Raw genomic sequence first — 26645 nt, 5'->3', positions numbered from 1 at the left:
ACTTTTTTGGTAGTATTAGACAACAAAATGGTAATAATATGAACCCAACACCCATACAATTTCAAAGGGCCTTTAAAAAACTTTTGTCAAAATTATATGCACAGCAATGCTATGAATTGCCAAAATGATTTAGACCATGTATTAATGGATGTAAAATCAATAAACATACCCGAAATACATGATCCCATAATATCAAAACCTAAAGCTGCAATTGGTCTTACGGATTATAATTATAGGAACGACAGCAACATTCGTACTCAAAATGCATTCAATTATGTTTGTGGATATATTAAAAAAAACTTTAGACAATCATAAAGATTGTGAGAATTGTGAACTCTACTGCCAACAATTTCATAATTTAAGTGTAAATACTTTACTGATACATTTCAAAGCATTTGATAATAGTTCCATATACGGCGGGCTGCGATCTCCTCCCGAATATTTTGTGAAATATATATATATGAATTAGAAAAAATATTTAATTCTAGTTTTGAGAATATTAGTACTGGGCCATCAATTTCACAAAAACTGTATAGTCTGATGAACAAAGAGCATTTGGAACATCCATGTCCTCAATTTCCAAAAGACTATGCTCTAAAACTCTTTATCAGGCTGAAAATATTCTATACTATAAAATATACGAATAGGGACCTCAAAATAAAACAAAAAGATAAGAAAACTATTAGAAAATTAAATATTTTATCGCATATATAATTCAATAGTGGCGCTAATTAGAGTTGTGTTATTGTAGCAGCCTAAAATAATTTCTTATTTTTGCGCTACATCTCTAGCAGAATTTAAGCAAATAATGCCCATCCCTAGTCGGTACCGCTGCAATTTTGGTAGTACCGTGAATGCCGTTCGATGTGGTGGCGCAGGGTTGCCATTTATATTATTATTTAAATTTTTCTTTAAATGTTATTAATAACTTTCTTGAAGTTTCCTAATTTCGGGCACAGTTTGGTGTGTGTTGATTTTTTGTCTTCAAAAGATAATCTCTGGCAGAATTTTAACGTTTTATTCGGATTTTTCGACACTTCCATTTCAACCACTGGTGAAGTCCCAGGGTGGTTCTCGTCTTCTTTGAAAAGTTTTTTTGGTACATCGTATGTGGCGGAGAATAGCCCTGCGAGTGTGTCCCTTACCAACTTAAGGGGAAGATTTGACATTTTGGGAGTTTTTTTGAAGTATTTTTTTGGAGTAATTTTTTGGACGTGTTTTTTTAAGAAGATTTAGCAGTAGTTTTTTTTTGAGCCGAAGTTTTGAGCAGTTTTTGGTTTTTATGAATGGTTCCGTGAAGGTTCCCTGTTGGAGGCTGGTGTGAAATTGACGAGTTTTCCCTTTTTCCGCAAATTTACAAGTTTTCTGATGGTTTGAAGCAGTTACGTAATGGATATGGGCCCGAGTACGACACCAAATCAACACTGATTGACTACAACTTCAGAGCAAAAGCTAAGTACTCATTTACGTTTTGCTTTAGAATTTTTTAGCCTTTTTCTTAACTTTCTACTGAAACTTACCTTAAACTGAAACCTCTTTTTTGATGAAACTTAAACAAACGATTACGTTTGATGATTTATCTTTAGTAATATTTAATTTAAGTTTCGCTGTATCAATATAATATTAATTTATTGTTTTTTTAAATGACCTTTTAATTCACTTTCAAACTGGAGTTATTTAATTATTAATAAATGTACATAGTTTTTTATTAAATTTTGTTGTTTTAATTTGAGATATATCATTACTGAACATCTTTAGCCTGTGGTAATTTTCTTAATTTTTTAAATATCACCTTAACTTGGCTTAAATTAAGTGGTGCCCAACAATATGCAAAAATAATTAAATGAACCTACACCTATTGTTCACCAGACGAAGAGCAGCCGTACGCTGCAGTTTTCTTTTTAATTTTTACCATCTTTTTTTTATAATTTTTCCTAACCTTTTAAAAAGTCGCCGCATTATCTTTAAATGTAATATGGTTTTTATGTAAAATATGATTTTTTAATATATAGAGTGAGTCTTAAATAAGTGCAAATATTTTCAGGGCTGGTAGACCTCGATAAATGAAACATATTTTGTCGTTACCGTTCCAGAAGTCCAGAATAACCGAGATACTTTGAAAATAAAAAAAAAATTGCTTACAATTTTAGAACCGCTGAATCTTTTCTGGGTTTTCTTTCTTGTAAATTTAATCTACCACCTATGTTCTCATATTATAAAGATAATATTATGTTTTTTAATAATCTGCTGATGCACTGCATAAGTAAAGTGTTTTGGTGTATTGTGGTGAATTAGTGTTTTATTTTGCTGTTGTAATACCCCAGTTCCAATCCTCAACTGTAATCATGTTATTTACTTTTTGGTTTGTTTTAACGCTTGTGCTAACAGCTGATAAATATTAGAATTTTTCTTAAAATTGTTTTACTTAAAAACACACTTTCAAATATTAATTTCGAAGCAAACAATATTATCAGATACGATTTGAAAATGTCTCTCTAAAAGGAATAGGTTAGATATCGCGGTCACAAATCGCGGAAACCCGTTAAATCTTAAAAGATAGTTACTATTCAATATGATTCCTAAATATTTCTAATATATTTTTTACCGAACACATGTTTTTTCAGTGTGCAGCTTTTCTTGCAGAATTTCTCTCAGTGTAGCTATAAACATAAACTACTATAAACATGCTATCTGTCACGTACGCCAATTTGAAGGTCACAAAACTTGGTCCCCCCTACTTCAATAGTGCCGACGGTTTTTGTCGCTTCTCTACGATTGTTCTTCTCTGGTATAACCGTAGGAAATAACCTTGAAGTAATGCGTAAAGACCAATAAAGACACAGCAGATTTGGGACGGACTCTTAACCAATGAGAATGAGCAAAAAGTACGTGTTATTGTTTTTGTTTGGATTTTGCATCATTCGTTTCGTAGGTATTTATCGGTATCGTATCGGTTATTTGGCTGACGTTTTCGGTGCTTTTTTTGCTGTTTTATATTCGGACTCTTTTAGTTAAATAATGAATAAAATTGGTTTTTTAAGGGATAACCCGTTTTCTAGTTTGTCCTTGGAACAAAAACTGGAAATTAAGGAGTTAGGACGACCGTTGCCCAATTTAAATATAGAGAAAACTCAAGGTGAACAAAAAGTGCGTTACCGTAAATTTAATATCAATATTTATGCAAAATATATTTGGGTGTGCGGGTGTACGAATTAACAGATTATTTTGTTTTGTGTGTGTTTTGTTTGGAGGAGAGGAAACTTGGTGTCGAAAAGGGACAGATGATCTTGTTCATGTCTGAGAAAAAATGAAAAATCAAACTCGCATGAAAAAGCAAAGGTACACATGAACAATATTTTTAATTTTTCTATGCTTTGTAAAATAAACATTAAAACACAGTTAAACACCGCATATCGCAACCAATTAATTGAACAAAACAAACAGGTTGATAAAAATCGATATGTGTTAAATCAAATAATAAATTGCGTTCTTTTTTGTGGTGCCTTTGAGTTAGCTCTGAGAGGCCATGATGAAAAGGAGACTTCAGAAAATAAAGGCATATTTCCGGAATTAATAAATTTTAGCTCAGAATAAGACAAGACTCTCAAAGGTCATATTGATTCATCAAAAGTTTTTAAAGGAACATCCAAAATAACACAAAATGAGATTCTTGAATGCATGCTAGAAGTATACCATGAAGAAATTACTAAAGAAATAGAGGACTCTAGCGGTTATTAAAAAAAAATTCAAATAAAGCAATTAAACCTATTATAAAAACTAATATTTTCGTTGACAACTCGTCATTCGATTCTCTCTCTCTCTCTCTCTCTCTCTCTCTCTAAAATAATATTTTTAAAAGTCTTTCAAAGCGTTTACTTGGAAAATCCACAACCCTTCCGCTCAGGGTTACAACATATAATTGACGCAGTTAGTAGAGGATTTTGGTCCTTTGTGAAGCAGCTTTTGGTGAAGAGAAAACCTTTTCGAAGACCCTCGACAAGCCCGAAGTTCAGCACAAAGCAGGGAGATACCCAGAGACCGAATCACAAATCACCCAAGAAGTACAGGGATCAGAGATTGAGAAGAATCAGAAATCAACAAAGAAGAATCAGAGTAAGATCCTTTCTTTTTCCTTTTTTTAACTAACAACTTAAATCAAAATTCATATTTAATATTCTCTAGCCTTATATTATTCTTTTAATATTTTATTTTTCAAAGTAAAACAAGTGTATTCAGTTTAAATATTTTATTTTAAATAAAATAATATTTTTAAAAGTCTTACAAAGCGTTTACTTGGAAAATCCACAACCCTTCCGCTCAGGGTTACAACATATAATTGGCGCAGTTAGTAGAGGATTTTGGTCCTTTGTGAAGCAGCTTTTGGTGAAGAGAAAACCTTTTCGAAGACCTTCGACAAGCCCGAAGTTCAGCACAAAGCAGGGAGATACCCAGAGACCGAATCACAAATCACCCAAGAAGTACAGGGATCAGAGATTGAGAAGAATCAGAAATCAACAAAGAAGAATCAGAGTAAGATCCTTTCTTTTTCCTTTTTTAAGTAACAACTTAAATCAAAATTCATATTTAATATTCTCTAGCCTTATTTTATTCTTTTAATATTTTATTTTTCAAAGTAAAACAAGTGTATTCAGTTTAAATATTTTATTTTAAATAAAATAATATTTTTAAAAGTCTTACAAAGTGTTTACTTGGAAAATCCACAACCCTTCCGCTCAGGGTTACAACATATAATTGGCGCAGTTAGTAGAGAATTTTGGTCCTTTGTGAAGCAGCTTTTGGTGAAGAGAAAACCTTTTCGAAGACCCTCGACAAGCCCGAAGTTCAGCACAAAGCAGGGAGATACCCAGAGACCGAATCACAAATCACCCAAGAAGTACAGGGATCAGAGATTGAGAAGAATCAGAAATCAACAAAGAAGAATCAGAGTAAGATCCTTTCTTTTTCCTTTTTTTAAGTAACAACTTAAATCAAAATTCATATTTAATATTCTCTAGCCTTATTTTATTCTTTTAATATTTTATTTTTCAAAGTAAAACAAGTGTATTCAGTTTAAATATTTTATTTTAAATAAAATAATATTTTTAAAAGTCTTACAAAGTGTTTACTTGGAAAATCCACAACCCTTCCGCTCAGGGTTACAACATATAATTGGCGCAGTTAGTAGAGAATTTTGGTCCTTTGTGAAGCAGCTTTTGGTGAAGAGAAAACCTTTTCGAAGACCCTCGACAAGCCCGAAGTTCAGCACAAAGCAGGGAGATACCCAGAGACCGAATCACAAATCACCAAGAAGTACAGGGATCAGAGATTGAGAAGAATCAGAAATCAACAAAGAAGAATCAGAGTAAGATCCTTTCTTTTCCTTTTTTTTAAGTAACAACTTAAATCAAAATTCATATTTAATATTCTCTAGCCTTATTTTATTCTTTTAATATTTTATTTTTCAAAGTAAAACAAGTGTATTCAGTTTAAATATTTTATTTTAAATAAAATAATATTTTTAAAAGTCTTACAAAGTGTTTACTTGGAAAATCCACAACCCTTCCGCTCAGGGTTACAACATATAATTGGCGCAGTTAGTAGAGAATTTTGGTCCTTTGTGAAGCAGCTTTTGGTGAAGAGAAAACCTTTTCGAAGACCCTCGACAAGCCCGAAGTTCAGCACAAAGCAGGGAGATACCCAGAGACCGAATCACAAATCACCCAAGAAGTACAGAGATCAGAGATTGAGAATAATCAGAAATCAACAAAGAAGAATCAGAGTAAGATCCTTTCTTTTTCCTGTTTTTGTTTCCTATTTTTTATTTTTTTTTTGTGGTCTTATATTTATTTTAATTTATTTCTCTCTTTGTTTGGCTTCTTTTCTTTTTTATTACTTTTTGCAAACCTACTATTTGTCAAAAAATCGAGTGTCCGCACATTTTCATGGTAGGTACAAAAAATAATATCGTCTTTTTTCTTTTTTTGAAAAAAATACTAAATTTAATATAATATTATGTCTCTTAACGAATTTGTTAATGATGGAACTACTTCCAATGCTGATGGCAATGATTTAAATGATCATATAAGTGATAAGTTACCTCTTACTTTTCTATGTTCTTTAATTTCTAAACCCTTAGACGGTTATCGTAATGATTTACCAGAGTTTATTTCCAATTGCGACAACGCTTTTAAATTTGCAAAACCATGATGCTCTTTTAGCCTTTGTTATATCGAAAATTACTGGAAAGGCTAAGGCACAAATGCGCGATAAACCTATAGACGAATGGGATGTTTTGAAACAATTACTCCTACATCTTTATTCAGATAGAAAACACTATACCCAATTAATGGAAGAACTAAATACTATTAGACAATCGAACAATGAATCGGTACTTAATTTCTACAACAGGATTGATAAAATCCGAACAAGACTTTTGAATTCAGTAAGTTTTCAGAATCGGAATGAAGTTGAAGGACGATCACAAATAATTAAGGAGTTAGCATTACAAAGATTTATACCACACTCTCTCTCTCTTTTTTCTTTTATTTTATTCTTTTAATATTTTATTTTTCAAAGTAAAACAAGTGTATTCAGTTTAAATATTCTATTTTAAATAAAATAATATTTTTAAAAATCTTACAAAGCGTTTACTTGGAAAATCCACAACCCTTCCGCTCAGGGTTACAACATATAATTGGCGCAGTTAGTAGGAGTAGGTATGGGGCCACTTGAGCCCAAGGTCAACCCCCATTTTCTCCCTAAATTTAGGGAAATTTTCCCGTCCATAGCGGCCCACCCTATGTAAATCTTATAACATGGGTTATATGTAATTTCCCTAAATCTTCTGATTTTTAGATTTGGCAACGTCGCATTTCATTATACATCCGGCAACGCTGTACGTAGTCGCCGACCGCCATCTAGCGCCTAACTCCGAACTACCAAAGCGCCACCTATCGGGTAGCTCAAAGAAGGTAACTGTAATTTGGGCTCCATTGTTCTTCATCGGTTTAAAGCTGTCTCAGCAGTATAGACTGTGGTAGGTACAATTAAATAACGACTATCTAATCAATACTCCCACGCATTATACCTATTAACCACAGGTGTAAGAATATACCAAAATGTATTATTAACTAATTATGCATTAACAATGGTGTTTATTAAAAACAAAACAGTAGTAATTAAACTATTTATGATACGATTTCTATAAAAATAGAGATTAAAGGAAAAGTTTTCATTTAAATCAGGTAAACAACCGCTGGTCATCTGTCATCGACTTCGGCAAACATCGGTTATTTTTCATGTAACTTTAAAATATTTACACAACGGCCATATTGGGGTGTGGTCTTCCCTATACCATGTACCCTTATCCCAACAGAAAAATATCACTTAAAATGAAAAATACGCTATAATAATAATTTACTATGGAATAAAAATTAATTTAAGCTTGAACCATTAAAAACTTATAGATGGAATAAAAATAATAACTAAAATATGTTTTTCTATAAACCCTATATACCATCACGCTATAGGCCCATGTACAAATTTGCCGAAAAAATAGGTTTATTACCATAAAAACACACAGAGACCTTAAAAATACCGGACCTACCTGAGTTTACAGTTATTATCCATTATACCCGTTAAACAGCCACTTAACACACGAAAATCACTCTTCGATATCACACACTTTTAAGCCCTTTTCACTAAACACACTCAAAATACACAGAAAATTTCTTTGATTCCAAAACCGTTAGAAGTTAGAAATGAACTAAAAAGCGACCAAATGTATACGACCGGCGATTAAATTGGTTTTCTATACACGGAAGTTACCGGATAAGACCGCTAACACGCTTTACCACAAACAGAAATATGTATATTTATAGATACAGGGTGTTAATGAAAACAAAAATACAAATTTTTTAATATTTATTTAAAGTATGCAATACATTTACTTTTTGATAGGTTTTGGCGCAGGTACTAAATACTATTATAGCAGATGATATAAACGTCATAATTATATACAAAAATAGAACTATATATGAAATCACTGTAGGTTCTTCCTTATCCTTTTACACGTCTGATTTTTCATAGTTGAACTATCGTTAAAATTGATGGGTAGCATCTGCCAATCAGATTGATCTCCAACACTTTCTATTTGAAAAGATTACCCCTTATTTTATATTTTATGTTCGTCTTATTCCTAGTCTCTTCTTCCGATAATGGACGTTTGAAAACCTTCCACCGATCCGTTATTGCTATATTTAATCTCTGCCAAGCTTCTGGCCATTTACACTTCGTTGTAGTATCATTGTTTTTAAACATACGAAAGCTTCAATAACATCTTTCGGTTTATTTATATAGAATGTATTTTGCACTATAACGGCAAATATAATAAAAGCTGAACTTAACGCCGCCATGTCTGGATACTGAATGACTGTTTAGCTATGTTGACGGAGAGAATATAAACAATCTCGGCATCTTGCTTGAGAAGGGGGAGGACCGTCAATATGAGTCACTTGATCAGGTCTGTTTCAATCAGGTCTGTTTCAATCAGGTCTGTTTCAATCGGGCCTGTGTTAGTGTTGCGTTAGCGTTGCGTTGGCGTTGCGTTAGAGTTGCGTTAGCGTTGCGTTGGCGTTGCGTTCGTGTTGCGTTAGCGTTGCGTTCGTGTTGCGTTACACATGCGCAAAAGTCGGTGCTAAAGAATGTAGACATAGTGATGAAGAAAGAACAATTAGCGGTACGTGGGTTATTGACGAAGTGGTGAAGGCGTTGGAAAAAGGATATATAATACTAGACATTCAAGAAATATGGAAATATAAGGTAACCCAATATAATCCGGAGACGAAAGAAGGGGTTTGTTCAACGGGTACATTAGTAAGTTTCTGAAAATCAAACAGGAATCGTCAGGCTGGCCATCATACTGTACAACACCCGAATCCAAAGATCAATACGTACGTGAATACCTGGAAAAAGGAAGGCGTTACGCTAAACCCGGAAAAGGTTTCTGTAAATCCTGGTCTTAGGCAGCTTGGAAAAGCTGTCATCACATCGTTTGGGGCAAGTTAGGGCAGAGGGAAAACCAGGGAAAGACGTCTATTGTCACCAGACCAGAAGTCTTGTTTTCCATGTTATCTAACCCTGCAACAGATGTCAACTCCATAGTGCCTGTGAACGACGATACCCTGCTGGTAAACTGGGTATTCAAGGATGAAGCGTACGATGTTTTACCAACAGTAAATGTATGTTTGGCAGCCTACACAACAGCCCAGGCCCGGCTGAAATTATACAGTTACCTTGAAAAGTCGGGGATAACGCTATTTACACAGACACAGATAGCGTTATTTACCTATCGAAGGCAGGACAAGAAGAAGATATCCCACTTGGAAATTTCCTCGGTGAAATGACCGATGAGTTGAGGGGTATGGTGAGGGCAGCTACATTGATGAGTTTGTATGGGAGGACCTAAGAATTACGCGTATAAGGTATATTCTCCTAAATCCGGGAGTATTCCATAACGTGTAAGGTTAAAGGTCTCTCCCCTAAACTACAACGCCTCTCAAACCATCAATTTTGAAACCATCAAATCCATGGTTTTAGCAGAAGAGCCCGAACCTATCCCCATAATATACAGGCAGATACGGAGAACTGGGGATCACAAGGTTATAACCACACAGCAGACAAAGCTCTATACAGACCGCTGTCAACAAAACGGAAATTCGACGAGGAAGGTGGTTCATTACCGTTTGGTTTTTAAAAAGTTAGACATTGAGAAAAACTGTATTTAGTTCATACTTTTTAGTTATAATATGTTTAGTTTTGTATATATAGTGTTTTTAGTAGTTATAATAATTGTTATTAACACCCATCTATATTGGGAACCTATTTTATATTTGTATTAACACACGTTTTAACGTATTTGTATGTTTACTATACAGTCTGTACTTATATAAACCTATATTAGATTTCAGTTAAGTTCTAATTGTTTTATCATTAAATATGTAGGATTTAAATCTTGGCACAGACTATGTAGAAAATTATGTTTTTATATTTTATTTGTACTAACACATCATTATATACTTTTTGTTATATTTTTTATACAGGATGTATAGAAAATAATGTTACTTTTTAACGTATTTGTATGTTTACTATACAAACTGTACTCATACGTATATATTAGATTTAGGTTCTTTTAGTTAGACGTTGTAGATAAACATTATCATTTTATACTGTCACGTATATTTTTATACATAGTGTATAGAAAATAATGTTACATAAACACGAATGTTATTAGGATAATTTCTGGCATCCGCCACAACAGCAAAATACTTTTTATCTGTCTTAACAGTTCTCTAGAGAGAGAGAGAGACGGCACAGATAAACATTAACACTTATGTTATAAAGATACACTGTATCAAGTTTGTACTAATACGTTTGTTATATTCATCAATAAAGAATTATTAAACAAACCTTTTTTTTCTTTATATCCTACAACCATTTAAATAGCTGCATTCAAATTTAGTAATTTTTTCCTAACATAAATAATCATTTTTATTATATATTTATTTTACACATGTACTGAAAAACATTTTTCAATCTTTTATATTGTACAAGACTGATTTTATAAAAAAATATTTAGAGTATTTATTCTAAATAAAACAATTTTTCATTTCACTGTGTATTTATTTTTCCACATTTCTCTCATCTAGTAAATTATAAAAAACAGGTAAACAATATTCAATAATCTTCCCAATCAATACTAATTCCTATCTTGAATTATCTCAGCACTTTCACTTCTTCTTCAAAAGCATAAGTAAAAAAAAACAAGATATTAATAGATTTAAATTTATTGAGTTAAAATGTTTATAATATAATCATATAATATATGAGCATTATTTACAGTACAAGAACATATTTCTAGTCTATGATAATTACAATTATTACTGTATGATTGTTCTAATTTCGGCACAGGTCCAGAAGTAAATTCCAAGTTCACTATACAGGGTGGATCAAGATTCATTTCGTTGTATGTGCACAGCAGAAATTCCTTTTTAATAGATCCTTTAACGAAAACCATATCGACACCTTCCAATTCCTCCTGTATTATGTTATACATCGCCTTATAGGGTAAATACCCTGAATTATAAGGGATTCCATGAACATTGTGAAATATATAATTTATCGTCTTCTTATGGTGTATCGGCAGATGGTTGTAACAAATCTTCGGTTTAAACGTATAGGTTTTCATTTCTTTTCCATCGTATATGGATAATTCCTTAACCTCAAATTCGGGGATGGGAAATCCTTGTACGTCTATAACAACGAACTTCATCGTATCAATGTCTTGCAGCAACTGATTAAATTAGCGTTCTAACATGTCCTGATAAAGGTAAATATTCCATGACTCGATCGTATATGATGATACAAAATGCTCGGGTGTTTTCGGGGAAATTTTCCGAACTCTCAAATTCTAGCTTTACATCTATCACATTACTTTTCAGAGCCTCGTTTTGTTTTGAACAATCAATTACAAATAGGGCTCGACTGGCAAAAGCGGTAAAATCTAGCAAAGGTTCGCTATTGATCTTTCCCAAATACGATTTTTGAAAATCCGTATACATGGAATAGGCTTTAGTAAACTGTCTGGTTTTGAAATTTAAATCTAGGGATTCATATGGGTAGGCCTCGGAATTTAGATAAAGCTTGACATCTGTAATTTTCAAATTATCGAAATATGTGCCATCAGCTTTATAGTTATCTTTTCGATCTTCTTGGAAGAATACAACAACATATCTCGCTCGTTCAGATGCTGCCTTCACTGTCCATACATCTTTTCTCGCTTGTCGTAGAGCAGGTAGTTCATGAATTTCCCATTTCCTAAATCCAATAAATACCGGTTTGTCCTTGAAATTGCTTCAAACAATTTTAATTTCACAGAATCGTTCGGGTAGATATGTTTTACTCTTAACTCGATATTCAAAATGGTGATGTCTGCTTTCTTGTTTCCCTCTGAATTAACATAACAATTATCATCTTTTTTGGCACGTACAAGCTTTAATTTCTGCGTTCCCATAATTGCGCTAGTATAATCGGAGAAGACGTTCAATAGGAAATTCAACGGTATTAGGAGACTGAAATTATCCGTTTGTGGTTCATATGATTTCACAGTACCGTTCGGCCAATTCCATCCCGCCACATCAAGGGCAGTACTTTCATTTTGATTGAGACACAAAAGACTTTTAACGGTACTTATAAGCCCTGGATCTCGTACTTTATCGATTACTTTTCCATTCAATTCATACGTTATCGATTCAAATAGAAATGCTCCAACGTTATTTGTCAGGGAACATTTTCCTGTTTTCACAACTGTCGATACTTCTTCCAGAAATTTGGCTTCAATGTATAATTCGGCTTGGCTAATATCCATAAACACATCCTGTTGGTTAATAACAATTTCTATCTCATCGCTGTTCTTAAATGATTTGGTGAACGGGTGATACGTATGCCATTCTTCTCGAGCAATGGATTCATCTACGTTGACCGGTTGGAATATTTGTAGTTTTTCTGATACGGAGTCCATATTTGCTGATAATATGGTGAAGCTGAAGTATACTCTTGACGTGAGCGTCTGCTTCGGCGTACAAGTACTAACTGATTGATTGCTCTGTGATCTGGTATTTAAATAGTAAGGTTTAAAAGTTAAACCCATTCTTTTTAAGCTCAAACGTATAACAATATCTTCACCTCTAAAGTTGACCGGTCTTGATTCCTGATCTAATATATCCAATGTAATGTTATCAATAAAATTTCTATTTACTGGAAGGTAGATTAGATTCCTGGGTTCGATAATTATACTATAGCCAGGATCTACGCTAGGACTAAACTCGTACAGTGTATGAGATGGATTATTAATGTAATACGATCCAGATATGATATTGCACTCGATACGTATTGTTACCACAGGAAAAAATTTCCTACAGGTATATCTGATTTGTGCAATTTGTTGGCAGCTAAAACTTGCGGTGAAAATCCTAATATTTTTCCAATACTATCTTCAGGTTGAAAAATCTATATCGTAGATACACTTTATTTCACACTTTAGTGTATTATTATTAGGTGTAACTTTATAACGGTTTTACTCTTAGAACTTAGCTCTTTTTGCAAATACTCTTCAATGTCGGTAATCTCGTAAGATCCTGTTGGAATTTCAATTATTTGCTTTTTATACCGTCTACAGAATAATGAAACTTATTTCGACCTGGTTCGATATTCGGTATTGAATTCCAGGTACTGAGAGATATCAGAGCTAGAGAATAACTGTATCTAGAATCGAGTTCTATTGGAGGATTAATGTCCACGCTTAAACAGCTAGAACGACCTTTCAGTGTGAATGTCTGAGACATGACTGAGTTTGGAATTAAAACACATGTTCTTTTTATAACTATTTATTATTATAGAGAAAGGACAATGCAAGATGACCACAATTTAAGTATTATATGTTTGATACTGGTCGTAATTATAATATATTTTACATTTCTTGAAATATCGAACAATTTCTTTTGGTGGGTTTAAATTTCCAAAACTATCAAAATACACAACTTTATCCCTTGTTTTTCTATATGCTACCCAATGAGTTCCATCTCCTTCAATCTCGTCCAAATTTACAACACCGCACTCGTTCGTTCTAGGTGTTTGTGGTAGAGCATTTCGCATAAATACTCCTCTGAAGTTGACAATTTTTAATTTCTTTACATATTTCTGTATATCTAGGTTAGACAAAGGTCGATTGGGTAGCTTTATTGGTAGTTTTTTGGCAATTGCTTCTGAAGAAATAATCCATATCCTGTCTTGTGTTTGGCAAGGTATAATCCGCTTCCTCTTTTACCCAACGCAATGGCTTCCATGGTTTCGTTATGTCGTTGAGATTCCTTTAATTTATCTCTTGCCGCTCGGCTATCTTGAACAGCTTTAGCGACAGAAGCAGCGCCTCCGGTAAGAGCTCCCAAAGCACTTAGGCCTGCGAAGAGCGGAATAAGAGGTAAAATTCCTCCGACTTTAGGTACTGGGATAACTCTAGGTACTTTAACTTTTCTTCTACCACCAGCTTGTTTAACACTCATGCGAGCTGCTCTCAGTGCTAGTTTAATATTATCCTTGAGGGTGCCATTACCATAATGTTTAATATGTCTCTTCACTTTATTAACAATAAAAGATTTGAAGGGTTTTCGTTTAACACCCATACCAAGCTTTCGTTTTGTTTTCATTGCGTTTGTAACAAGCCACGCAGCACTTTTTTCTCCGATATTAGAATCCAAAGCTTTAACTCTTTCCCACGCTTTTTCCTCCAACACTTTATCGGCTTGATGTCGTCGATTCAAATCCTTTTCTTTCGAGTATGCGATATCGTGCTCCTTACACGCTCGATCTAATTCGTTTATGCCTGGATCTCCTCTAGCTAATCGTTTAGCAAGCTTTGTTCCCGGACCACAATACTGGTAACCAGGTAAATGAAGTTCAAATGGTAATTTATTGATAGCCCTATTTAAGAGACCTTTACCCTTTGACGTTCTCATTACAACTGAAGACGTGATCGAATAAACATCGTATATATGTGAAAAAAAAAATGAGAAAAGTTAAACAGAAAATCGATATTGATGTTTGTAATTTCGATATCGCACAGGGTGATGCTAGAAATCGACATAGCGATCTATTACCAAATACTATAAGGGCTATAATCTGTGGCCCCAGTAATTCAGGAAAAACGAATGTGATGTTAAGTCTTTTAACAGATCCAAACGGACTTCGGTTTGAGAACGTGTATGTTTACTCAAAGTCTCTCTTTCAAGACAAATACACATTTTTGCAACAGGTTTTGGATCGTATTAAAGGTGTTAATTACTACGGATACAGCGATAACGATAGTGTATTGGATCCCGTAAACGCCAAACCCGACTCTGTCTTCATATTCGATGATGTAGCTTGTGAGAAACAAGATAAAATTAGAAATTATTTTTGCATGGGTCGTCACAATGCAATCGACTCGTTTTACCTCTGTCAGACCTATTCAAAGATCCCTAAACAATTGGTTCGAGATAATGCTAATATGTTGATACTTTTCAAGCAAGATGATACTAATCTTAGGCATGTGTATGATGATCACGTAAATACAGACATGTCGATAAACATGTTTAAGGATATATGTTCTGAATGTTGGAAAGACAAATATGGATTTCTTGTTATTGTTAAAGACTGTGATATTCACAAAGGTCGTTACCGAAGCAGATTTAATACCTATATAATACCATAAACATAGTTTAATGGTTAGTATGTAAGAGTCCTTGATCGAGGATACACCTAGTATCAAACGATCCGATTGTAACAGACCTGATTGAAACAGACCTGATTGAAACAGACCCGATTGGAACAGACCTGATTGAAACAGACCTGATTGAAACAGACCCGATTGAAACAGACCCGATTGGAACAGACCTGATTGAAACAGACCTGATTGAAACAGACCTGATTGAAACAGACCTGATTGAAACAGACCCGATTGTAACAGACCTGATTGAACGGACCTGATTGAACGGACCTGATTGGAACGGCCCTGATTGAAACAGATCGGGTTCGAAATGCCTAAAATATTAACAAAAGATGAACGAGAAGTTCAGAGAAAGATTATAAATGCTGCTAGACATATACGAAAAAAAATCTAGCCTTGAAATTAGAACGTGATGAGGGAGATGAAACTCTAAATAGAATATTGGGACCTATAACTATACCCTTAAATAAACTCGCAGACAGAACAATAAAGAACAAGGAAGAGGAAATTGTAAAGATGGAAAAGATAACACCACCATCATCGATAAAGAAACAGCCGAAACCTGAACGCAGTTCTCAAAAGTATGTTGAATTCCAGCCGACTGAAATGATTGCGTGAGAAGTCTGGAAACAGTGATAATGATGATGATGATAATGTTTTTTATGGAAGTACAATCACTACAAGCATTTAAAGATGCTAACGAAGATCTTCAAAAATCAATTCTAGAACAAACTGAAGTGTACAAGAGCTACTTGGATCAGTATCCAAAAAATAGCACATGAATTTATCGATAAGTACTTTATAGATTCCGATGAAATAGATCATACGTATGGTTTACAACATAATGCACCAACTGAAACTTGGAAAATGGGGACGGAAAAAGTGGATTTTCTTCAAAATGGTGATATACGAGTAGGCGATTCTATTTACAAAGGGAAATCGTGGTTTATATGAATTGTTATTTCTAAAGAAACCTATGCACTTTACTGAAAAACGATAGAGTTCAATTTCAGAAAATATTGAAGCAAACCAACGTGCAATAAAAAGAGATTTTAGTCCATTGGGACAATTGAGGGGTAGTAAATCTGTGAAATATAGGGATTTCGTTAAACCATTGATTACAGCTGCATCTTCGGCTTCGCTTGAAGGTTCAAGACTTAGACATTCATCAGCTAGCAATATAGCACAGAAAATCCCTAAAACCAGATCGCAAACTAAGTCTGGATCCGCACTACTTGAGTATAATGAAAACCTAAAGAATATATTTATTATGATGACATCAACGAGTTGGTGGATAGATTAAGTAAACTGGATGCTTCTCAAACAGCAGGAAACGGAAACCATACGAATGAAATAATGAGTATTCTTGAAGAATTGTTAGAACTAGGTGTAGTTGAACCTATAAATAAAGTGTTATACTAGATATTTGAGCATTATTATTTCAACCATGAACAAGTTCGGATGGTCTTTATCTTCCAAGCGAAGGTTAGTGTACCCTCAACCTGAATTTTCCCACACACCTGAAGGAGATTATGATTTTGAAAAAATCGAAAATAACTAATGTTGAAGACCCTACAGAAGAGAGCGATGTATCGACTAAACGATATACTGATGAGCTAGCAGGGAAAGTCCGCGAAGAGATAAAATTTCAAGCTCGTTCTATGGAAACAATAAACGCATTTAACAGTGTTCTTGCCGAAAGATTAGAAGCGTTAGAGATAGACTTACAGGAGACGTTTTCAAAAATTTCAACACGTCTAACGGATATGGATAAGAAATTTGGAACTTTAGAGGATGAGATAGTCAAGAAACTGCATATAGATCTTGATATGCTGGAAAGTGCGATAAAGAATTATACAGATACGGTGATTGAAAAATCCAATAAGGCTAAACGTCTAGAACTGGATAGTATCAATTCTAAACTATCAAACATTGAGCATGATATACAGAACATTGATACGGATATAGCAGCACAATATCAGAGAGTGCTTGATTCGTTTAAGACAATAACAAACCAGAAAATAGACGATTTATCAAACGATTTGATGATGTAAAGGTGTCCTTGAAGATTTATTATTGGCAAAAAAATTCTAACCCAAAATAAAATATAAAAATACACATATACCAGCACTATTTCGTTAGACAAAGCGATGGGTTCTAGAGAACAAGTCGTTAGGGAACTTCATAAACCCGCTCGTATTAAATTCAAAAGACGAAGATTTATTCAGTATGGTTTAGACGATACTTTTTTGCCACCGATCTTGCTCAATTAGATCAATATTCTCGAGAGAATAAGGGCTATAAATATATCTTGGTTGTGATTGATTGTTTTTCCAAATATCTATGGACAAAAACCTGTAAAATCAAAATCTGCACCAGACATTACTAAGGCCATGGAAATCATATTGAAATCTTCAAACAGAATTCCTAAAAAGTTGGTGTCGGATAATGGCAAAGAGTATTACAACAGTCAGTTTCAAAATTTGATGAAAAAAAATACAAGATCCAACACTACAGTACTTTTTAGCCCTTTGAAAGCCTCTATAGCTGAACGTGTAATTCCGCACTATTAAGGAAAAATTATTTAGATCGTTTACGTTGAATGGGAACCATAAATGGCTGGAATTACTAAATAAAGTTACAGAAGACTATAACGATACGAAACACAGAACCATTGGAATGAAACCGAAGAATGTGGATAGTAATAGTGAGAAGAAACTACTAGATGGTGTTTATAGTCATATTAAGGTAGCGGGAAAATCAAAATTTAAAGTTGGCGATACCGTTAGAATCTCAAAACAGAAACATCTTTTTGAAAAAGGATATACGCCAAATTGGACCACTGAGCTTTTCAAAGTATCTAAAGTAAAATTACAAACCCTGTAACGTACCTTTAGAAGATTATCAAGGTAATCCCATCAGCGGTGGATTTTACGAAGAAGAATTACAGAAAACTAAAACAACCTGAAATCTATCTTGTAGAGCAAGTGTTGAAAAAGAAAGGAAATAAAATTCTAGTCAAGTGGTTAGGATTCGACAAATCACATAATAGTTGGATTGATAAAGTAAAGATATTGTCTAAACCTCTTCAGTATTCAAAATGCATTCATTGTGTAAAGAGTAATTTCCACTGTTTAAGTCATCAACATAAAAATCAGTGTTGTGTAGAATTAGAACCTGGAATTCAGCTTGTTAGGTGTGCTTTTAAAAATCGAATTAAATCTTATAGGATAACCTCTGAATCACATTCGAATAATATTATCCTATATTTAGATGCTCTTAAAGATACTATTGTACGTTTACTTCAGGAACATATATCGATTCATACCTCCATCAAAATCAATATGGAGTTATTTTGTTCATACATATTAGGATCTGAAATGAAAGAAGATATTAAATCGTTTAATTCCCGATATGATGTTGTTTACGAAAATACAAATCTGGAGGAAGTATTCAACGAGTTTAAACAAGTCTTAGTGACGAAATCTGGTGCTTTCCAGGAAAGAGATAGCGGCTGGTCGTTACGTAAGATTCTATTTTTAGAATTGAATATAAACAAGTTTAAACAAATAAATTAGTTTGATGGTGGTGGTAGGGGAAGGAAATAGAACGTATACGATCGATTAGTAATCGTCAAGACACCGGTTTGTGCGTATGTCGAGATGGAAGCGCTAGACATAACCTCAAATTCATCATCATGTTCCTCACCAGATTATTTCGACTATCTAAACAGTATGGTTTTACGAAGTAATATGGAAATCAAGAAAGAACGCAGATTGTTGGCTGAAACGTGTTATCCCACGAAGAACTTTGATATTGTTGCTGGAATAAGTATCGCGAGAGGTTTGATACCTACAGTTAAAATTAGAACAAATTATTCAACCTACCCAATGAACTAATGATAATCTCTCTTTGACGATACGGATTGGTTCTGAGTTTTTGAACATTACATCATCATTTATTTTGGTACCTGACAATGAGAAAATGGAGAAAACTGTTCAAGCCCTATCTGAAAATTTCACCGTTAAAGCAAGCAAATTCCTGGAAGAGTGGATAATTACAGTGATGTGTTTGGATGTACCGTTTTGTTTCACTATGGAAGACATTCGATTAATTTTAAATCAAAAGTTTATTGTTAATTATAGGTTAGAGTTACTTGTAAAATTAGGTTTAAGACCCTTTCCTTTTACATTATATTAGAGCTTGTAATGTCTCTGAAGAAAATTGTTTGGAAGAAATTAAAAAATATTGTTATTTAAATGTTTGTGAATTATCATATTATATGTTGGAATTTCTAGAAATTAATCCAAATAAACTCAAAAATGATTTTCAACTCATATGTGTATTTACCGCTTGTGAATAAATGTATAGAAATAATAATTTAACGCTTTATTCTTTAGTATTATTTAAACACTTGAAGAGTAAATATGTGTAAAAGGAGAAAGATGTCTACCGAAGATATAAATTTTTTACTAGAGAAACATTTGGCTAATTTACAACAATTAAAAAGAACTTATAAAATTTTACGAAGAGAAACAGTATATGTTTTCGAAACTTCTAGAATTGAAGATCTCCCATAAACATACTAAATGATTTGTTTGGATGACTCGCCCTACGATATACGCATAATTTTTTAAATCAAAAGTTTATTGCTAATTATAGGTTAGAGTTACTTGTAAAAAATAACACCTTGTAACTGTTGTGAATAAATGTATAAAAATAATAATTTAACGTTTTATTCTTTAGTATTATTTAACCACTTGAAAAGTAAACATGTATTTGGATTTGGTAAAATATACTGCAGAGGAGTTAAAAGCACTGTCTGTAGAATTTCTAGCAGAGCATATTAGCCCCTATACGCTTTTAAATATATGGTCTAGACTTCCTATCGAATACAAAAATAATTTCTATTTGCAAACGCAATTGCCATGTTTTATTCACTACAACAGACCTGATCAAGTGACTCATATTGACGGTCCTCCCCCACTTCTCAGCAAGATGCCGAGATTGTTTATATTCTCTCTCCGTCAACATAGCTAAACAGTCATTCAGTATCCAGACATGGCGGCGTTAAGTTCAGCTTTTATTATATTTGCCGTTATAGTGCAAAACATTCTATATAAATAAACCGAAAGATGTTATTGAAGCTTTCGTATGTTTAAAAAACAATGATACTACAACGAAGTGTAAATGGCCAGAAGCTTGGCAGAGATTGGAATATAGCAATAACGGATCGGTGGAAGTTTTCAAACGTCCATTATCGGAAGAAGAGACTAGGAATAAGACGAACATAAAATATAAAATAAGGGTAATCTTTTCAAATAGAAGTGTTGGAGATCAATCTGATTGGCAGATGCTACCCATCAATTTTAACGATAGTCAACTATGAAAAATCAGACGTGTAAAAAGGATAAGGAAGAACCTACAGTGATTTCATATATAGTTCTATTTTTGTATATAATTATGACGTTTATATCATCTGCTATAATAGTATTTAGTACCTGCGCCAAAATATCAAAAAGTAAATGTATTGCATACTTTAAATAAATATTAAAAATTTGTATTTTGTTTTTCATTAACACCCTGTATCTATAAATATACATATTTCTGTTTGTGGTAAAGCGTGTTAGCGGTCTTATCGGTAACTTCCGTGTATAGAAAACCAATTTAATCGCCGGTCGTATACATTTGGTCGCTTTTTAGTTCATTTCTAACTTCTAACGGTTTTGGAATCAAGAAATTTTCTGTGTATTTTGAGTGTGTTTAGTGAAAAGGGCTTAAAAGTGTGTGATATCGAAGAGTGATTTTCGTGTGTTAAGTGCCTGTTTAACGGAGTATGTGGATAATAACTGTAAACTCAGGTAGGTCCGTATTTTTAAGGTCTCTGTGTGTTTTTATGGTAATAAACCTATTTTTTCGGCAAATTTGTACATGGGCCTATAGCGTGATGGTATATGGGTGTTTATAGAAAAACATATTTTAGTTATTATTTTTATTCCATCTATAAGTTTTAATGGTTCAAGCTTAAATTAATTTTATTCCATAGTAAATTATTATTATAGCGTATTTTTCATTTTAAGTGATATTTTTTCTGTTGGGATAAGGGTACATGGTATAGGAAAGACCACACCCCAATATGGCCGTTGTGTAAATATTTTAAAGTTACACGAAAATAACCGATGTTTGCCGAAGTCGATGACAGATGACCAGCGGTTGTTTACCTGATTTAAATGAAAACTTTTTCCTTTAATCTCTATTTTTTATAGGAAATCGTATCATAAATAGTTTAATTACTACTGTTTTGTTTTATGTTTTTTTTAATAAACACCATTGTTAATGCATAATTAGTTAATAATACATTTTTGGTATATTCTTACACCTGTGGTTAATAGGTATAAGGCGTGGGAGTACAATTAAATAATGACTAGGATATTTGACATAGTCGTTATTTAATTGTACCTACGGTCTATACCTTTGAGACAGCTTTAAACCGATGAAGAACAATGGAGCCCAAATTACAGTTACCTTCTTTGAGCTACCCGATAGGTGGCGCTTGGTAGTTCCGGAGTTAGGGCGCTGATGGCGGTCGGCGACTACGTACAGCGTTGCCGGATGTATAATGAAATGCGACGTTGCCAAATCTAAAAATCAGAAGATTTAGGGAAATTACATATAACCCATGTTATAAGATTTACATAGGGTGGGCCGCTATGGACGGGAAAATTTCCCTAAATTTAGGGAGAAAATGGGGGTTGACCTTGGGCTCAAGTGGCCCCATACCTACTAGTAGGATTTTGGTCCTTTGTGAAGCAGCTTTTGGTGAAGAGAAAACCTTTTCGAAGACCCTCGACAAGCCCGAAGTTCAGCACAAAGCAGGGAGATACCCAGAGACGACCGAATCACAAATCACCCAAGAAGTACAGAGATCAGAGATTGAGAAGAATCAGAAATCAACAAAGAAGAATCAGAGTAAGATCCTTTCTTTTTCCTTTTTTTGTTTCCTATTTTTTATTTTTTTTGTGGTCTTATATTTATTTCTCTCTTTGTTTGGCTTCTTTTCTTTTTTATTACTTTTTGCAAACCTACTATTTGTCAAAAAATCGAGTGTCCACACATTTTCATCGTAGGTACAAAAAATAATATCGTCTTTTTTCTTTTTTTGAAAAAAAAACTAAATTTAATATAATATTATGTCTCTTAACGAATTTCTTAATGATGGAACTACTTCCAATGCTGATGGCAATGATTTAAATGATCATATAAGTGATAAGTTACCTCTTATTTTTCTATGTTCTTTAATTTCTAAACCCTTAGACGGTAATCGTAATGATTTACCAGAGTTTATTTCCAATTGCGACAACGCTTTTAAATTTGCAAAACCATCGCAAGAAGATGCTCTTTTAGCCTTTGTTATATCGAAAATTACTGGAAGTGCTAAGGCACAAATGCGCGATAACCTATAGACGAATGGGATGTTTTGAAACAATTACTCCTACAACTTTATTCAGATAGAAAACACTATCCCCAATTAATGGAAGAACTAAATACTATTAGACAATCGAACAATGAATCGGTACTTAATTTCTACAAATCCGAACAAGACTTTTGAATTCAGTAAGTTTTCAGAATCGGAATGAAGTTGAAGGACGATCACAAATAATTAAGGAGTTAGCATTACAAAGATTTATACCACACTCCGTGCCAGATATTTCTCGTTTCCTTCAAAGCAAGGAACCTAAAACTCTTTCAAGTGCTCTTAATGCAGCCCTCGAGGAATAGCGTGCTCTTTCAGTGTTTAAATCAAGAAATAATAATCAAACTAAATTTTGTTCATATTGTAAGAAAAATGAACATTTAATTAAAGACTGTTTTAAAAAGTCTAATCGACCTTTTCAAAAAAGAGATATACATTATACAAAACCTATGGAAAATAATCAAGCATCAACTTCTAGAAATTTAGCATCGAATTCTAATAATTATGTGTCAATTTCTAATACATCAAATTCTAAAAACTTTCAGTCAAATTTTAAAGTATGTAACTACTGCAAAAAGCCAGGTCATATTTTAGCACAATGTTTTAAAAGAAAACTCGATAATGAATTAAAATCTAAAAATAAATCTCAAACTCAAGCTACAGTAAATGTGGTCGACAATTTAAACTACCAAGGGTCCCAAGACAACGTCGTGTCCTGGGATTGGCAATAAATAATTCCGACGTATTCATGTATTCACACAACTTTTCTGGATCTTTTAGTGCCAGTAGTGGTCAGGCCTCCGGTACTAGCCATCCTCTAAAAGATAGTAGAAGTGCTTGTCTTTCAAATTGCAAGGTGTTCCTTGACAATAAAAATAAAAATCCTTATATGGATTCTTATCATAATGGTCAATTATTTAGATTTCTTATTCATACAGGCCCTTCGGTGTCACTCATTAAATCAAATAAATTGAGCCAATCTTTTGAAAAAACTAATTCTAATGACAAGATTGTTTTAAATGGTCTTAGTCCAAATGCTCCTTTAGAGAATTATGGTAGTTGTCTTATTAATCTTAAAATTAAAAATCAATTAGTTCCTATTAAATTTTATGTTATGTCTGACCAAAATAATGTTCCATACGATGGAATCATAGGAAATGATTTTCTATCTGCACAAAATGCGATCATTGACCTAAGTCAATTGATTCTTAAACTTGAAAGATTCAAGTTTATCCAGGATCTAGTCCTATTAAAATTACGAAAGAAATTAAAAATTCGCATGAAAGTGATAACACATATTTTATTAAACCTCGTTCAGAAACATTAATCGAAATCGAAATTTTAAATAAAAATAATATCAGTGAAGGCGTATGCCCCGATATAAAAATAACAGACGGCGTTTATCTTGCAAAATCTCTAGTAAAAGTAAATAATGGTAGAGCTTTAACAACTGTTATTAATACTCATAATAAAGTTTTAAAAATTAATAAAATTCAATTAAAATTAGAGCCTTTTGATACATTAAATTCTAATATATTATTTAATTCTGAGAGTAAAAGTAATATTAATATTAACGAAAGATTAACTCTTTTAAAAGAAAATTTAAGATTAGAACATCTTAATTTAGAGGGAAAACATTCAATTTTACAAGTATGTAAAGAATATAGCGACATATTTTATTTACCTAACGATATATTAACCAGCACTAATTTAATGAAACATGAAATTAAAGTATCTGACCCAACACCTATTGTTTCTAAAATCTATAGATTTTCCGAAGTACATAAAAAGGAATTAGATAAGCAAATTTCCAAAATGCTTTCACAAGGTATTATTCGAGAATCTGTTTCACCTTATAATAGTCCGTTATGGATTGTCCTTAAGAAACAGGACGCTTCTGGTGAAAAGAAATGGCGAATTGTAGTTGATTATCGTAAACTTAATAACGTTACAGTTGGAAATTCACACCCTCTTCCAAATATCGAAGAAATTCTAGATCAACTTGGTCATTCTAAATATTTTACAAGTCTAGATTTGGCATCAGGTTTTCATCAAGTAAAAATGGATGAAAATGATATTCCTAAAACAGCTTTTTCCACTCCTTCAGGATTAGATGCGTTCTTAAAAATGCCTTTTGGTTTAAAAATTGCACCCAGTACATTTCAACGTTTGATGAATGCAGCATTAACAGGTTTACAAGGTCTTCAATGTTTCGTTTATCTAGATGACATAGTTGTATTCGCTAGTTCAATTGAAGAACATTCACAAAGACTCGAAAATATTTTTCAAAGATTACGGATAAATAATATTTTACTTCAACCCGACAAATGCGAATTCATGCGAAAAGAAGTCGCATATTTAGGACATGTTATTACCGAAAATGGTATTTCACCTAATCCAAATAAAATTTCAGCAATAAAAAATTATCCAAAGCCTACAAATTCAAAACAAATAAAACAATTTCTTGGTCTTGTTGGTTACTACCGTCGTTTTATTCAAGATTTTGCTAAACATGCAAAACCTCTAACTAATTTACTTAAAAAGGATATTCTTTTCGTTTGGTCGAATGAACAATAATCTTCTTTCGAATATTTTACTAATATACTGTCTAATGAACCTTTATTACAATATCCAGATTTTTCCAGGGATTTCATTCTAACCACAGATGCATCTAATTATGCAATCGGTGCAATCCTTTCACAAGGTGAAATTGGCAAAGATCTTCCAGTTGCTTACCAATCTAGAACCCTTAATAAAGCTGAATCAAATTATTCCACCATAGAAAAGGAACTTTTAGCCATTGTTTGGGCAGTAAAAAACTTCTGTCCATATCTTTATGGTAGGAAATTCACAATTTTAACCGATCATCGTCCTTTAACTTGGCTTTTTAATTGTAAAGATCCAAGTAGTAGACTTATCCGTTGGCGTTTAAAACTTGAAGAATATTCCTATGAAATTAAATATAAACCAGGGAAAATAAATTCTAATGTCGATGCTCTTAGTAGAAATCCATCTAATATTAATATTATAAAAACGTGTTTTCCTGTTAGTCTTGAAACATATGGCGATTTTATTAAATTTCATTATCAAACTGATTTAATACCAAATATTAAAATTATTAAAGAAAATCTATTTTCTAAATTTCCAAATGCTTTATTCATTTCTAAAGATTTAAACGAAAACAATAAAAATTTTAATAATCTAATTGCTATACACGATTTAAATAAAATTAATCAAAATGAAATTAATCGTTATGACGTCATATCATTAACTAACAACTTAAATCAAAATTCATATTTAATATTCTCTAGCCTTAATCATTTCGATAAAATAACATATAATGACTTATTTTATTCTTTACAGAATCTCAGAGCCCAATTATTAAAAAATAAAATAAATGAAATTTTTCTTCAAAACCCTATAGAAGGTCATGCTATTTTAAAACAGGATATGTTTAATGAATTACTTGAATTTCTTTTCTCTAAAACAAAAATTAAAATTATTTTAGTAAATAAACCAAGACTTTCCCCTACAACAAAAAATGAGATTAACCAAATTCTAAAAGAAAATCATGAATGATAGCAGATTCATTTGCAGGTCATTCAGGTTTACATCGCACTTATAATCGTATAAAAGAAAATTACAAATGGACAAATATGAAATCAGATGTAAAAAGATTTATAAAAAATTGTAGTTCTTGTCAAATTAATAAACATCAAGGTAAAAATCCTAAAGCCCCTATGGAAATCACTACAACTAGTGAAAGACCCTTCCAACGTTTTGCTATTGACATAGTTGGTCCTTTACCTATAACTGAAAAAGGAAATCGTTTTGTAATTACAATACAAGATG

At 32.8% G+C, this 26645-nt stretch overlaps 1 protein-coding gene across 1 annotated transcript; it reads right to left on the bottom strand.

The window, feature by feature from the left end:
* Positions 1-11354: 11354 nt before the first annotated feature.
* LOC115882110 lies at positions 11355-13400 on the bottom strand. Its single transcript, XM_030899954.1, has 3 exons — positions 13226-13400; positions 11960-12771; positions 11355-11900 (listed from the first exon to the last, which is right to left on the bottom strand). Exons 1-3 carry the CDS (start codon positions 13398-13400, stop codon positions 11355-11357), a joined length of 1533 nt encoding a protein of 510 aa, XP_030755814.1.
* Between the last annotated feature and the right edge of the window lie 13245 nt (positions 13401-26645).

Source organism: Sitophilus oryzae, unplaced genomic scaffold (assembly GCF_002938485.1).
Source record: "Sitophilus oryzae breed Bouriz unplaced genomic scaffold, Soryzae_2.0 scaffold_175_pilon_pilon, whole genome shotgun sequence".
Taxonomy (NCBI): Eukaryota; Metazoa; Arthropoda; class Insecta; order Coleoptera; family Curculionidae; genus Sitophilus; species Sitophilus oryzae.
The sequence above is the reverse complement of the archived record's forward strand: the minus strand, read 5'-3'. Positions and strand labels throughout refer to the sequence as shown.